The sequence below is a fragment of the Phalacrocorax aristotelis genome, chromosome 24, assembly GCF_949628215.1.
Source record: "Phalacrocorax aristotelis chromosome 24, bGulAri2.1, whole genome shotgun sequence".
In the NCBI taxonomy this organism is placed as follows: Eukaryota; Metazoa; Chordata; class Aves; order Suliformes; family Phalacrocoracidae; genus Phalacrocorax; species Phalacrocorax aristotelis.
The window spans coordinates 1361801-1376832 of NC_134299.1; the positions used below are offsets into that span (position 1 = coordinate 1361801).

General features: G+C 56.8%; 1 protein-coding gene across 10 annotated transcripts in view; it reads left to right on the forward strand.

The window, feature by feature from the left end:
• Window positions 1–15032, forward strand: part of ANK1 (ankyrin 1) — a 55279-nt gene that overhangs the window by 20990 nt on the left and 19257 nt on the right. For 9 of the 10 annotated variants that reach the window (XR_012657407.1, XR_012657408.1, XM_075074703.1 and 6 more), the window contains 13 exons: window positions 3942–4043; window positions 9166–9264; window positions 10363–10461; window positions 11163–11261; window positions 11378–11563; window positions 11702–11800; window positions 12395–12493; window positions 12847–12945; window positions 13401–13598; window positions 13682–13780; window positions 14124–14222; window positions 14459–14557; window positions 14748–14945. Coding sequence is in view for 8 of the 10 variants with exons in the window: in XM_075074705.1 (XP_074930806.1) it covers window positions 3942–4043; window positions 9166–9264; window positions 10363–10461; window positions 11163–11261; window positions 11378–11563; window positions 11702–11800; window positions 12395–12493; window positions 12847–12945; window positions 13401–13598; window positions 13682–13780; window positions 14124–14222; window positions 14459–14557; window positions 14748–14945 (1575 nt within the window). In the remaining 2 variants the exon portion in view is untranslated. Of the gene's footprint in view, window positions 1–1818; window positions 1873–3941; window positions 4044–9165; window positions 9265–10362; window positions 10462–11162; window positions 11262–11377; window positions 11564–11701; window positions 11801–12394; window positions 12494–12846; window positions 12946–13400; window positions 13599–13681; window positions 13781–14123; window positions 14223–14458; window positions 14558–14747; window positions 14946–15032 lie in introns of those variants that run through there. The other variant, XM_075074701.1, reaches the window with a different exon arrangement.

Genomic DNA, 15032 nt, shown 5'->3' on the forward strand with positions numbered 1-15032 from the left:
GGCAATGTGGAGACCCTCCCTTCCTTTATCAGCGATGTGCAGAGGGAGCTGGTGGGAGCTCCTCCCTGGGTGGGAGATCGAGGCACTGCCAGAATTGATTAGAGCAGGACGCTAATCAGGATTTTTCAAGCCAGAAGACAGATCTGGATTACTGAACCTCTGACTGCGCCCCTTGAAATCCAGCCTGAGCCTCTGGTTTGGCAGAACTTTCCCTGTGCTTCTTGCCTTAGCCATGGCTACAGCGCAATGGGCTTGGTCAGGTCCAGGCTTCCCATGCTGGGGTGAAGGGGCTAGGACATTCACCCGGCGGCAGTAATGCTTTGTGGGGCGAGGCTGAGAGCAGGAAGACACCTGTGAATAAGACCAGAGGAAGCCACTAATCAGGGCCAGGAGAGGGAAAGGGAAAAATTTAGGTTGTCAGCAGGTGAGGGGAGCTTTTTCCTGAAAGAAAGGAAAGGGAAGGAGAAGCAGAAGCACAGTCCGATGTGCTGTGCTACATTTTTTACTTTAGAAGGTCTTGGACCGCTTTGCAAGGTCCAGATCTGAGGCTTCTCTCTTGGGGAATTGCTGTCAGCAGCCTCCTGACTCTTCACAGCTTGAATGTCCACAAGCCTATGGAGCATGACACCGGTGTGTAGGATTTAGCAGCCGTGGAAGAGTGCAAGAGGTACACAGTGACAAGCGAGGCGGTTTATTTTCTACCCTGGAATAGCTCCTTCCTGGAAATTGGCTAGGAAGGCAAAGGAGAATGGAAAGAAACACTACAAACTCCAAAGAAAGGAAAACCGGTAGAGGCAGTCTCTGCATCTGGAAGCAGTTGCTGTATATCCTGGGGCACATGGACAGCAAGTGACTGTGTGTGTACAGATACAGGGGGTGCATGTAGCATGCCCGTGCTACGCTTCGTGCTCAGTAGTGGATGGCCACTGTGCAATGTGTGTGTGCCTGTGTTTGGGTACGATGGTGTTGTGCTGACTGGGATGCGTGTGTATCTTTTTGATATGCACATCTGCTTGTGTCCATAGGGTCTCTGCATTTCTTGCTGCCGCTGCTCCCTTTCGCTAAAATTCAGGAGATGGCAGTGACCCAATTGTACTTCAGTTCCCTGGCTAATCTAGTGTTGCCTCGATCTCTGTGACACCCCAAAGTAAAGCGAGCTGTTGTGAACGAATGCCCTGAGTGATAGGCAGGCAGTCCCAACACGCACACCGACATCAGAAAGGCAATATGACTGCAGATCTATTTCCTCTGCTTTTACCATTTGAACGGAGCTACCCCTTCTTCTCTGGCTGTATGTGTTGGCTGGCTGCTGCTGCCTGATGGCCTGCATATCTCTGCGTCTCTGAAAGGCGTGTGCTGAGCATGGGGAGCAGAAGGGCAGTACCTCTGAAGTGCTCGAGCTTCAGCACCTTCTCCAGGGCCCTGGCCCCCAGCATCCAGAGGGTTGGGAGGGAACTGCGACACCTCTCCTCTGTGGCAGGTGTTACCTGGGAAGTGCCAGGTCCCCGGGCATGTCTGTGGGGCTGCTCTTTCTCTGCTGTTCCTGAGGTGGTACCTGCAGCTCTGACCCGCTCCCTGCACTTGGCAGCAGTCATCTGCTTTCCGGAGGCGGCTTGGTATTAAATTTCCTGTCTGACACAATAATGGAGAGAAAATGAACAAATTCCATTAGCGGCTGGCGATCCCTGCAGGGTCTGCGTTGGAGCGAGGAGGGAGCCTGTATTTTTAGATAGAATGCAATGTAACTTACTGGCTCTCTCAAAGCTGGGGAGTAGATAACCAAGGAGGGAGAGAGGGGACACCAGGCTCAGGTTTCAGCCGAAGTGCCGGACTATGGCAGCACGGAAGGGCAGGTCCGGTCCAGACGTGGCTGTGAGTATACAATGCACTTCTCCTTTGTGCCCACAGAGACCTCTGCTTTGCTCTTTGCTTGCTTTCTGCCTGTAGTCTTTGCTGCTGGTCTTGCTGGGGCTTCGGGAGCCCCTTTGCTCTGGAACCTGTAGAGTTTTACCATTTTAATCTTTGCAGCCTCATGTGTGTCCCATGGGTGGGAGAGCCTGGCTGAGCCGTGCTTTGACTTTCCAAGGGGTTTGCTGTCGAAGGTCCGTGCTGTGGCTGGCATGCTGGCAGCATAGCTGAGGTGCTGCCCTGTCACTGATCCTGACCTGAGACGCAGAGGCTTCTAGCAGGGTCTGGAGTTGGAAAAGCTCTTTGCATTCAACCTGTTGCTTGTAGCTGTCAGTGTTTCCTTGCTAGACCCCAGACAGCACGCAGGGCTCAGAGCACAGACGCGCACAGCGCTGGTGCTGCCTTCTGCCTCTTACAGCAGATCCTCCTCTACAAGCAGAGCACTGAGGGGCTGCGTCGCGTCTCCTCTGTGCTCACAGCCCTCCACAAAGCCGGCGGCTCTGCTGTGGATCTGGGGGCGCTTCCCAGATGGACAGGGCTCTCCTCTGAGGTTGTAGCAAGTGGAGCCAGCTGGCACAGGAGGTCATGCAGTCAGCACGTGTTCGCCCTGCACGCAGAGGCTGCGCGGCGGGACAGGGCAGGGTGGTGCTGCTCTTCGCCACCTGTCCCCCTGACCCCACGGGCTGCCCCAGAAGGGGCCACGGCACCCGGCCGCTGCTGCGGGAGCCCGGGCTGGGCTGTGCGGGGGTGCCTGGCGCAGTGGGGGCCGGGACACCCTGTCTGCCAGCCTTCCGTCTGCAGGGCGGAGGCCCCAGGACCTGGCTACTTTTCTCTGGGGCCGGAGGGTCAGGCAGAAAGGATGGGTTGGGGGAGGCAGATGGAGGAGAGCAGAAGGCAGCCGAGTTTTGCTGCTCCAGAGAACAAATTTGAATGGCCAAGGCTGCAAAGAGAAGGGAAGAGGGGAGCCCTGAACTGTGTGATGCATCATCCTGCCAAGGTCTGCCTCCAGAGCTGTTCTCGGTGGCCGTGCTGCTTCCAGCTCCTGTCCAGGAGCTTCCTCATCCTGGGTGCTCCTCCACAGCTGGGCTGTGGGCACTACAGCACGGCCTGGGGTGGCAGGGTGTAGGCTCTTGTAGCACAGGAGGTCCCTTGGTCAGTCCCAACATGAATGGTACAAGAGGGGTTTTGATTTTCTGTTGGAGTGAAGGCGGCGGGCTGTGTGCTGCGTCCTTGCCATGGATGTCTCATGGCTCTTTGCTCCAAAGAGCCCTTTGGGCTGGATCTAGCAGGCAGGCACCAGCTCATGGTTACCGGTCCAAGGTCCCACCCTCACAGAGCCACATTACTGCATTTCCAGCCCTGTTGTTCTCTAGCTTCTGGTGAGCCATCCCATGGCCTTCATTTGCTGCCTTACACTGCTAAATAGTGTTGCTGGATGTATTGCTGTGCCTTGCCTGGAGTGGCTGTGTTTTAGTGGTGCAAGGAGGCACTGCCTTGCTTCTGTCAAAGCAAGTTGCAGCTTTCCTGGCTGCAGGGCACCCAGCCGGGGCCGTTGTCCCCGGTGCTGGTACTCGAACTCACCGCCACGGCTGCCCGGTGGATTTTGGAGGACAGCAGGGGTGGGCTCACCACTGCCGTAGTCTAGGCCTGGTCCATCGCTGCAGTCTCTCGGCCAGGACACGGAGGTGTTCCCTGGGCTGGGGAGGCTGCCATGGTTGCAGGAGTCCCCTTAAACTTTCCTCTCTACCCTGCCCTCCATGCTAGGATGAGCTGCAGACCTCGCGTGGCTCTCCTGCCCCATCATCTGGACACTCTTCACCCTAAGTCCAGGTCCCAGCCCTGCTTCTTCCCATCTGATTTGGGGCACCTCAGTCTGTCCCATCAGTTCTCACCGTGACCTGCCCAGCCTCTGCCTTTTCTGCCTGGTCTCTGTAGTCACGTTCTCTGCAACCGACTGAAGAGGTGGCCCTGTGCTGGTGATGGGGGAGAACAGGGGGACTCTGAGTCTCATGCTTTTTCTTTTTTTCCCCAAGGCCGATGCTGCAACCAGTTTCTTGAGAGCTGCAAGATCGGGGAATCTGGACAAAGCCTTGGATCACCTCAGGAATGGGGTAGATATTAACACCTGTAACCAGGTAGGTGAAACCCACAGGCCTTTTGATACCATCTCTAATTCATGTGCAAATGTGCCACGCGGTGGCTCCCCCAGTCATTACACCCCTTCCTTACCCTGCTCCTCAGGGTGGAGGCAGGGGCAGGCTCCCCATGGCTGCTCGCACACCACCCTGGCAGAGCATGGAGCTGTGACTGCAGCGCACTGGGGCGATCCCTGGGATATGGAGCTGAGTGCCCTGGCAGACTCCATCCTCCTCTCACCTGCACCACCCCCTGCCAGGCTCCAGGCAACCTGGAGCCCCTCGTCCCTGCCTGTGCCAGGCAGCTGGCACAGGAGCTCCCGGCTAGAATTGAGCTCGGGAGAGGCCACGCAGGGCGGACTGCAGCATGAGAGCGGTGCCTGGCTGGGGAGGCTTCCGCAGCTGAGCTGGGTCGAAACAGGCACTAAGCCGGGGAGGAACAGGGCTGACTGGAAGGCAGATCTGTACCAGATGTCTTTGGGGCAGGGAGGGCAGCAATATCTGGGAAGGTCTGGGGAGCCTGGCAGTACAGGATGGAGCGTAGCAAAGGGCATTAATAGAAAAGCAGAGGGGGAGATCTGAGGCTTCTTTAGGGTGACAAGCAACCAGGACTGCTGGAAGGGGCTCAGCTGCTTGTAGGAGGGCAGAGCAGATAGCTGTGACGAGTGTAGCGCGGTGGCTGGGACGTTGCAGGAATCACTCTTGAGGGTATTTCCCTTGCCTGCAATGCTCAGGCTTTCAGATTCCCAGAAGCCGTAGCTTAATACAAGCAGGGGATGTTGCAAAATGCCAGTCTTGGTGGCCTGGGAGGTGTTGGACGGGTGGAGACCCTCCCAGCCCAGAGCAGAGACAGGTCCGCCCCAGGAAAGGAGAGCTGCAGGCACAGAGGACTCGTTTGCACGTAATCGACAGAACATTTTGTATCTGTGTAGCTGCCAAGTGCGAGTGGCTCAGCCTGAATCGGGGTAGGTGCTGTAGGGAGAGACTCAGGGGGCTTGGGCTGAGCAAGGGGGACAGGCAGACTGCACCGCTGGCTGCTTTCCAGGGCAGTCGTCACCAGTAGTGATGCTGGGGAGGCTGACTCAGCAGGTAGCACAAATGCATATTCACCTGGTTCGGTACCAAGTCCCCAAAACAAGCGTAGTTCAGACCTACTGATTTGTGCACTGCAGTGGCCAGTGCAGTTACCGCAGGCAGGTTCCCCCAAGAAACGTTCCTGTCTCCTTTTCTTTTCTGACCAATGGTACTGTGCAGGGACGCTGGGCTTCCGCGGGACCCTGGGCTGCGCTGCAGCTTGCATTCTCCCCTCTGGGACACTAGCTGAGGATCAGGGAAAGCTCAGGAGCTGCTAATTTTGTTCATCATTGTATTATCTCGATTATTAGTTCATAATCAGCACCCAGATACCCTCAAAGTCTCCTGGGGCTGTGTGGGGACATACGGGATTTAGATCAGAGGGGTCTTGTAGGGAGAAGAGGTAGGAAATTTTCAGCTTCAGAGTAGATGAGCTTTTCCATGGGCTGCTGTTAGTGAGTTAGAGGCTCTGACCCCATAACCATTTTGGAGATGTACAGGAGAGGCCATGTGACACACTTTTAGCACTTGGCTTGCTCTCGGCGCTGAGTAGATCGCATGCTTGCACCTGGCAGGATCTTCCAAGTTGCTGTGCTCCATTTCAGCATTTGGCCCAGTCGTTAAACCCAGCTGCTGCACCCACAGTCTCTCCTGGGGGAGCAGCCCCTGCAGCTGAGCCACAGCAGTGGGCCCGTCACTGGAAGCAGTCACGCTGCTCCTGCTTCCAAACACTTAGCTCCAAATGAGCAGAGACAAATAGGTGTTTAATGCATCCACTGCTCCCTTATAGACCTCTGGGAAAGCATGTCCCAAGGAGCAGGGAGGTCCTGCTGCTGCTCTCCGTGCCGCTCCGGGGGGGACTGGGGGTGGCACATTCATGTATGCCCTGGGCGTGCAGGGGCTGGGGCAGAGCCTGGCAGGGAAAATCATCTTTCTCTGCTTGTTCACAAGTGGCTCAGAGAATTCTCTCTTGCCAGTTTCTGTGGGTGTCTGGAGGAGAAGGGCAAGAGGTGGTGGGGGGGGGGATGTGTTTGGGCACGCTGGCCCGTGCCTTCTGAGATGGGAGACTCCACAAGCCGAGCGCGCCATGGATGTTCACTCATTTCCGATGACAAGCCTAAAAGCAGAGGGAGGATTTCTGCATCTACTGCTCCTGTACCGCTCTAGTGCAGAGGAATATGTGGTTCTGGAGAGGGCTCTGCAAAGAATTAAAACAGGGAGACCCAGCCACAAGCTACAGATGATGGCTTTGAACTTCTTCCTCACCCAGAGAGACGGTCAGCCATCAGCTGCCTCCGCTGACTGGCTGCGAGTCCTGTTTCCAGCCAGATTTCTGGTGCTGGTGAGGGGCATTTATCACCTTGACGAGGAGCACATGGCTACAGCCATATGAGGCCCTTCTTTCAGTGACGTCTTTGCACAGGCTTCTGCCATCTCCCTCAGGTTAGATGGCACTTTGGGGTTTCCTTCTGAGGAATATCAGACCTGTGGGAAAGGTCCAACCTCACATGTCCTGTATAGAATAAAGAGGGATATATGTGGTCAGACCTATCCCACAGGCCCTGTATTCTTACTCAAGTGCAGAGACCTTGACATGCCATCTGATCTTCATCCCGCCGATTTCATCCCCTTCATTGCTGCCATCTGCATCCGTGTCTTCGTTATCCACCTCTCCTGTGTTTTGAATTTCTGCATGCTCCCACCTCATCCATGAGGAGCTGGAGGCCTGAGGATGAGCGGACCTCGCTGCCAGGACCCTCACCAGCAGGGACCAGCGCTGTGCTAGCACACGGGTGCCAGGAGGTGGTCTCTGTTGGCGTGGCCAGTCACCGTCCTGGCGGGCAGTCCAGGCTGAGTGCAAAGTCCTGCTGTTTGTGTTTTCTGTAGGGCTGTGTTTGTCTGCATTGTCAGCCAGCGACTGGGATTTCTGGGAAGTGTTTGCGGCACTTAGTGAGAGGAATACAGTGCCTTTCAAATTAAGCACATCCTGTGGCTGTTTTGGGTCAGATGAGCTGTCAAGCCAAAGCAAATGTGCAAAACAGACTGTATTGTTCCTGGAGCAGAAATATCGATGGGCCACTGGGAAACAATCTTCTGCAAACATTGCACTTATTGCTGTAAGGCCAGAGCATAATGATTCCTCACAGGTTTTCAGCATTTAAAAGGTTATTTATGAATCCCTTGCGTAAAAGGGCATATGTGCTGAGGAGAGCAACCGAGCACCTGTGGTCTTGCACTCCAGGCATTTTTTGCATGAGTGTAACTGAGAAAAACCATGTGTGTCAGTGGCCACGTAGCCAACTTGTGAGCTCACCAAGGTAAGGGTGTCAGTGACCATCTGTATGGGGTTGTGTAGGTGTGTCTTCGTCAAAGAAGCTGAGTTTGACCGAGGTGATGGGCTGAGTGTAGCCAGGCCTGGTTGGGGAGCGCTTCCTTTTGGCGGCTCTGTTCTGTGGGTGTTGCAGCATTCCCACTTCGTTTTTCCCTTGGAAGCAGGCCTTTTGTGCTTGAGGCTCTAGGGACTTTGAGGTTGTGTGCTGAAGAAGCCTGTAATCAGAGTTGAGCAAAAGAATCTGTGACTCTCTGACTATGATCCTGGATAGCTGGTGCTTTGAGTGAGAGAGGGTGGAAAACCTTTTTCCAGTACGGTAACACTCTTGAAGCTGTTCTAAGTTTAACTGAAGTGTTGAGGGCTGGAACTGGAGCCTCCCCAGGCATTTTCTGCTCCACTACCTATATTCAGGTGGGGATGAAGCAATTCTGTGAAGTGACCTTCCAGTACTCTACAGGAGCTGAAACAGATGGTTGGGAGGTGGAGTACTTGGGCAGGACTGTGTGCTCCCAGGGAGCTGGCGTCCCTCTGCAGGTGACAGCATTGCGTAGGGGTGAGTAAACATAGTGCATCCACCTGGGAGAAGTGAGGGACAAGGGAAGTTTGCTTTATGGACATCTGAAATTGCCAGCAAGTATTTAACCTCTTTGCCAGCAAATATCACAGCCCTTTTGTTCACATCTGGGAAGTGGAAGAGGGTGTGAGAAGTAATGGAGCAGAAGCTCTCTTAGCAGCCTCCAGGGTGTCAGGCCTGACACCTCCTGACAGCCCAGGGATGCTAAAAGGGCACTGGCCAGCCCTTTGCTCCTAGTGCTCAAGTTCCATTTGTAGGAAAAAGGCAAGCAAAACTGGGGCACATGCAGAGATGTTCCTAGAGCAGTCACTTCGGTTGTTTGGGAGCTTCCTGGAACTGATGGAGCTCAGCAGTGGCACAGCCAACACTTTCTCTGCACCCTTTGCTGCAGGTAAACTCTGAGAGAGCAAAGCCAACGCTCTGCTGAGCATGGGTTGCAGGATGGGGCTGTTGGCGGGCAGTCTGCAAAGCCAGAAAGAAGCCAGCTGCTGGACTGGAAACTCCTGAACTGTTGTGAATTAAATTTGGCTGCTGATTGCTAAAACCATTGTCCCAGGCAGAGCTTCTCACTGCACTTCTGTCTGTGTAAATGTTAAGGTTGAAGGTTTGTACGTGCACTTACACAGCAGTTCTGGTGCATCCTCACCCTGAGCCATACACAAAGCTCAGCTCTGTGCTTTAAGTTTGAAAAGCCTGACTGCAGGCAGGTGATCGCAGGGAGGGGCACCCCAAGGAAGGTCACTTGAGCAAAGACAGGAGTTGGCATCAGGGATGTGTCATGAGCAGGGAGGACTGAAGCAGTGCCTCTGGCACCAAACACACACACGCTGAGCTGTGGAGCCACCCATCTGTAGGAAATTGTCTACAGGGGCTGCGTGTTTTGCTCATGGAGAAACCTCCAGCATTAGTCAGCAGCTCAGCATTCAGACGCATGCTGGAACTAGCTGTGGCTCTCGTGCTGGATGGCAGCGCAGGGCTCGAGGGCAAGGCAAAGGCTCCTGCTCCCACCAGCCTGGACTTCCTCCAGTGTGGGACAAGTGTCCACAGTCGCGTCTGCACAGGGGCTCAGAGCAGGGGGTTCCCCAGAGAGCCCCAGCCCCAGCCGGTGACTAATGCCCCTCTCCCACCTTTGCTCCCTCCAGAATGGGCTGAACGCCTTGCACCTGGCCTCCAAGGAGGGCCACGTGAAAATGGTGGTGGAGCTGCTGCACAAGGAGATCGTTTTGGAGACAACGACCAAGGTGAGGACGAGGAAGTCTGGTCACATTAGCCACAACTCCGCACCCTGCCATTGCTGCCAGACACACCAACAGTAGCTGAGCAGTGAATCCCACTGTTTGCTTTCAGCCCCTGGAAAGGCTGTGCTGGTGGCAGTGCTGCTGGGCTGGGGCCCAGTGACCAGGCTCTGATTTCAGTGCAGTCAAAGCCATGCTGGGCACCTCCAGGTGGGTGGGAGGTTCCTCTCCACCCATGCCTCCCCCCTGTGGCGTCTGTGGAGGGGCCACTGCGTGCCCAAGAGGGGAGTAGCAGAAGCCACAACATGTGCTAATGCTGCCTTTACTCACATCTCCTCCGGGCACTGGCTGCCCAAGTCAGCCCTCGCTGCCCCAGGGCAGCCCCTGCACGCTGCAACGCTTGAGACAGCCTTGGTACCATTATTGCAAGCCTGGAGAGCTCCATGCTCCATAAATAAGATATAATTCTGTCCTTGTGTCACCACAGCGAGGTGTGGCTCTCGCTCAGTGACAGGCAAGACAACGGCGCGAGCAACCAGGGCTGACAAATGAGCAGCCTCCAGCACTGCCTGAGGGGCTGTGAGAGCAGGAGGGGGCCTGTCTTGCCCCTTCCCAGTGCTCTGGCAGGGCTGGGGGCACGGAGCAGAGTCTGGCACTCTGCCACACCACCCAAAGGTACAAGTCGGAAGAGCCTGCGTCTGCATTTTCCAGCCTGCTTATCATCCCTTAGCTCTGCTGGGATGCCTTGGCTACCAGGGCACACACTGCAGTTTTGCCTGAAGACTGCCAGCTCAGCTCCTCCATCTTCCCTCCCCTCCTCATCTCGCAGTGCTGGAGCCACACAGGGACTGACAGTGCATACAGCTTTTGCTGCCAGTAACTTCATGGGAAAGATGAAATCACTCTCTTCCCTGGCCAGCAAATTTGAAGGATAGCTGCCTGGCCTATAGCAGGGATGGGGCACGGAGCAAGGGCTGCGTGGCCCCACAGGCGTCCACATGCCAGCTACTCGGTTTGCATGTGTGTTAGCACATGTCAGGCCCACCTTTCCCCATCATCCTGGGCTGCTCCAGCCCCTGAGCGCTGCCCTGTGGTGTCTTTCAGAAGGGAAACACAGCCCTGCACATCGCTGCCCTGGCTGGACAACAGGATGTGGTCCGGGAACTGGTGAACTACGGGGCCAACGTCAATGCGCAGTCACAGGTAGAGTGACCTGGGCCAGGGTGGGAAAAGCACCCAGCATGCGTGATGGTGGTGTCTTCATGGTGGGAACCGTGCCCAGCATGGGCGCTTCAGCAGCCCTTTACAGTTTCTCTCTAGTCCTGTTCAGGGGCAGGGGCAAGGACTGCTCTGCCAGACCCCTGAAAGACGACAAGTGTGCAAGTGGTGGGGAGGGAGTCTTGAGGGATATGGGGAGACCAGCATGGTCTCTCTGCTGAGGGAGTCCATGGCAGCACACACAAGCATGCTGAACTCATCCTGGGGGACTCACGGCCGATGCCTCCCTGGCTCAGCCATGAGGTCTCCCGCAACCCCTGCAGCTGTGCCCACTGTGCCTCCCAAGTTCTCTCTTGTTGAGCTGGGTGGGGCTGCAAGCTCTTCAACTTTTGCCTGGTGGGAGAAATATCCCTGAGGCAAGGGAGAGTAGTGGCAGTGAGTGGAAGACAGTGCCTCCTGGGTTGACTGTTGTGAAGCTTCCCCTGGTTCTTCCTGGATGTGGGGTGCCTTGGGCTCCACCTCTGATTGCTCCACCATTGTAATTTTTTTCCTTTTTCCCACCCACACTCTGATGCTTTTGCCCCAGTTCAATGAGCTGGGGGTGTGGGCGTTGGTGGGCTGTATGTCTGCAAGGAGTTTGAGAGACTCTAAGAGTTGTGTTGATGTGTATGGCCCTGTGTCTGCAGAAAGGCTTCACACCCCTCTACATGGCAGCACAGGAAAACCACCTGGAAGTTGTCAAGTTCTTGCTGGAAAATGGAGCCAACCAGAATGTAGCCACTGAGGTGAGATCCTTGGGGAGGACCCTAGGGCCCTGCTTGTTGGGGCTGCGGTTGGATGTGCCAGGTGCTGCCGTGGCTCCTCCGCTCTCCGCATCTCACCTGCCTCATCTCCATGGCAGGATGGCTTCACGCCACTAGCTGTGGCTCTGCAGCAAGGGCATGAGAACGTGGTCGCTCACCTTATCAACTATGGGACGAAGGGTAAGGTCCGCCTGCCTGCCCTGCACATTGCAGCCCGCAACGATGATACTCGCACAGCTGCCGTGCTGCTGCAGAATGACCCCAATGCTGACGTCCTCTCCAAGGTGTGTGGCTTTCCCATCCAGTCTCTGGGAGCTTTCCCACATTCCCGGGGAGAACAACAGCTTGGTATGCTGTATTTATCCATCCTTTCAGCAGGGAGCATGTGTCTGGCTGGGCTGATCCCTCCTTCTTTCTCCTAGACTGGATTTACCCCCTTGCACATTGCAGCCCACTATGAGAATCTCAGTGTGGCCCAATTACTGCTGAACCGTGGAGCCAGTGTCAACTTCACACCCCAGGTGAGTGCAAAGTGGGAAGGCTGCTGGGACTGGTACTGCTCCAGTGCCAGAGGAGGATGCTTTCCAGTGCCTCCTTTCCATGTAGGTGCGGCAGCAGCTGCCAGGCTGCGCTGGTGAGGTGGGAGCATGCAGAAAGTAGCACACTGATGCATGCCTGGGGAGTTGCCATTAATAACCAGTGTGGGCCTTTTCTACCATGTCTGCCCTCTGTCAAATGCAGCTATGCACCCCTGGAAGCTCTTGGGTACTTGTGTCCCGGCTGAGGGAAAGCTGGTGCTGTTGCTGCAGGGCAGAGCTTATAGCCCCTGCATTTGCAGTGCCTCTTCCAGTCCCACGGGTGCAGCCAAATCTGTGAGCTGGCACTCTCCTGCGAGCTCTGTGCAGCTTCTGTCCACAGCCTTTAGCCACAGGCAGGAGCAGTTGCTCACCCTCTCTCCCAGCCCTGTGAAACAAGCTATTCCCCTGCACCATCCCTGGGCAGGGATTCAGGTCTCCCCTGCCCTCTGTCCTGTGTTCGCCCCACTCCTCCTTGCAGCCCCATGGGGGAAAGAGAAGGGGTTGCTCCCTCTAATAGACTGCCTTTCCTTCTGTCAGAATGGGATCACTCCCCTGCACATAGCCTCCCGCCGGGGCAACATCATCATGGTACGGCTGCTGCTGGACCGCGGAGCCCAGATAGAGACACGGACCAAGGTGAGGCTGCTTCTGAATCACCAGCAAGTACACAGGCCGCCTCCCTCCCCCAGCTCCTTGTGTCCAGGGAGCACTGCTGTGCTGCACTGCCCAGTGCCCACCCTGCGCACATCTTGCTGGGTGTGTGAGGGAAGGTCCCTGGTGCGCTAAGGGGAGGGACCAGGTTTTTCTCTGGTGCCTGCAGAGGTGAGGGGAGGCTGCATGGCTGCAGTGGGTGTGCCCTGGGGGCTGAGGGCAGGCTCAGTTTTGCTTTAGTGTGCAAACAAGTCCAAAGTCCCTGTTACTCTCCTGCCTGAGGGGAGGCCTGCCCTTCCTTGCCCACGCTGAGCCCTTGAACCCCTCTCTCCCCCCAGGATGAGCTGACCCCTCTCCACTGTGCAGCTCGCAATGGACATGTGCGAATCGCAGAGATTCTGCTGGACCATGGGGCTCCCATTCAAGCCAAGACCAAGGTACCCATGGGACTCCGTGGGGGCTGTGCTTGGTGCCAGGTCCCAGGGCAGCACAGGGGAGTAATAAGCTGTGCACGGGTGCTGGATGCCACCCATGGCTAGGCTGGGGCTGAGTTTTTGCCTTGCCAAGGGGCAAGGAGCTTCCTGACCTCCTCCTTGGCCCTAGCTGGAGCCCTTTTTCTGAGGGCTGCATGCTTCAAAGGGATCAGCCCTGAGAACGGCATGGCCTGGGGACAGCCTGCCCCATGGCAGCAGCTCTTCAGGCCGTGCCTTCTGCCCAGCATTGCTCCCCTGTAAGTCTTGGTGAGGGATTTCGGGGCTCCTCTCTGGTAGCACCCTGGGGAACGTGCCATCTCTTCTGCCCCAGAGCGGTGGCCAGGGGAGCGAGGCAGGGGCTGGGTGGGATGCCGGTCCCCCTCCTGGCCCAGTCCTGAGGCCCTGCTCCACGGTCGCAGAATGGCTTGTCGCCGATCCACATGGCAGCGCAGGGTGACCACCTGGACTGCGTGCGCCTGCTCCTGCAGTACAGCGCCGAGATCGACGACATCACCCTGGACCACCTAACACCTCTGCACGTGGCTGCGCACTGCGGGCACCACCGGGTGGCCAAGCTGCTGGTGGAGAAGGGAGCCAAGCCCAACTCCCGAGCCCTGGTGAGTGAGGAGGGACAGGCAGGACTGGGGTGGGGGAGAGGGAGAGTGTTCTCACAAATGACTGTCCATATGTCCATCTGCAGAATGGCTTCACACCCCTCCATATCGCCTGCAAGAAGAACCACATCCGGGTGATGGAACTGCTGCTGAAGACTGGTGCCTCCATTGATGCTGTCACGGAGGTAGGTGGACTTCAGCCCAGCCCCAGCTCCTGCTGCCGCCTGTGCAGAGCAGGCAGCGCTGCAGGGGATGATGGCCCTGTTGCCTCTGCTGGTCCCCAGGCACCTTCTTCATTGAGGCTTAGAGCTCTTTGCAGCTCAGGACCTGTTGAGCCTGGCAGTATCTCCCCACAGGGGGACTTCAGGGGAGGCAGCAGCTCTTCGTGTTCCCCTCAGCTCACCTGCCAGGCTGCTGGAGTTTGCCTCTGTGCTGGAGCATGCCCTGGGGAGGGGGAGGAGGGGGCAGGAAGAGACGTTGGCAAGGCCATCAGCCCCATCTCGGCTCTTGGCCCCTTTCTCTCCACAGTCTGGCCTGACCCCCCTGCATGTGGCTGCCTTCATGGGGCACCTGCCTATCGTCAAGACCCTGCTGCAGCGTGGAGCCTCTCCTAATGTGTCCAATGTGGTGAGTCCCACCTTGGCTGGGGCTGTGGGAACTCAGCATGGTGGGGTCCAGCAGGAGGTGGGGATTGCCCAAGTCCTGCTCTCTCTGCTCACCCAAGCAATCCCTGGTGCCCCCCTGGCTTTGTGGGCAGGAGGAACAGGTAGGGGCCAGAAAAGGTTGTGCTCAGACCAGAGGAATGACTGAAGGAAGTCATATCCCCTCCTACGGCCTCACCATTTGTCCTGTCCTTGATGCAGAAAGTGGAGACACCCCTACACATGGCAGCCAGAGCTGGGCATATGGATGTCGCAAAGTACCTGCTGCAGAACAAAGCCAAAGCCAACGCCAAGGCCAAGGTAGGTTCAGAGAACCTGTGCGATGGTCCAGCTCTGGGAACAGCCGGTGCTGGTTTCTGCGCTCTTGCCTGCCTAGAGCCCAGCATGCCAGGGGCCGTGCAACAGCAGGAGGAGGGCTGGGGCCCCTTTGGCGTGGCAAGCAAGGGCCTGGTCCAGGTATGCCAAAATAGCTTCTCTGCCTCCCTCGCAGGATGATCAGACTCCTCTGCACTGTGCTGCACGCATCGGCCACACCGACATGGTCCAGCTCCTGCTGGAGAACAATGCCAACCCCAACCTGGCCACAACAGCGGGGCACACACCCCTGCACATCACTGCCAGAGAGGGGCATGTGGACACGGCCCTGGCCCTGCTGGAGAAGGGGGCCTCGCAGACCTGCATGACCAAGGTAGGCTGCTGCTGCTGACGGTGTGACCTGGCTGGGCCAAGGCTGGGCAGGCTGGTGGCACAGTGTCCCTGTCACAGGAGGGACAGC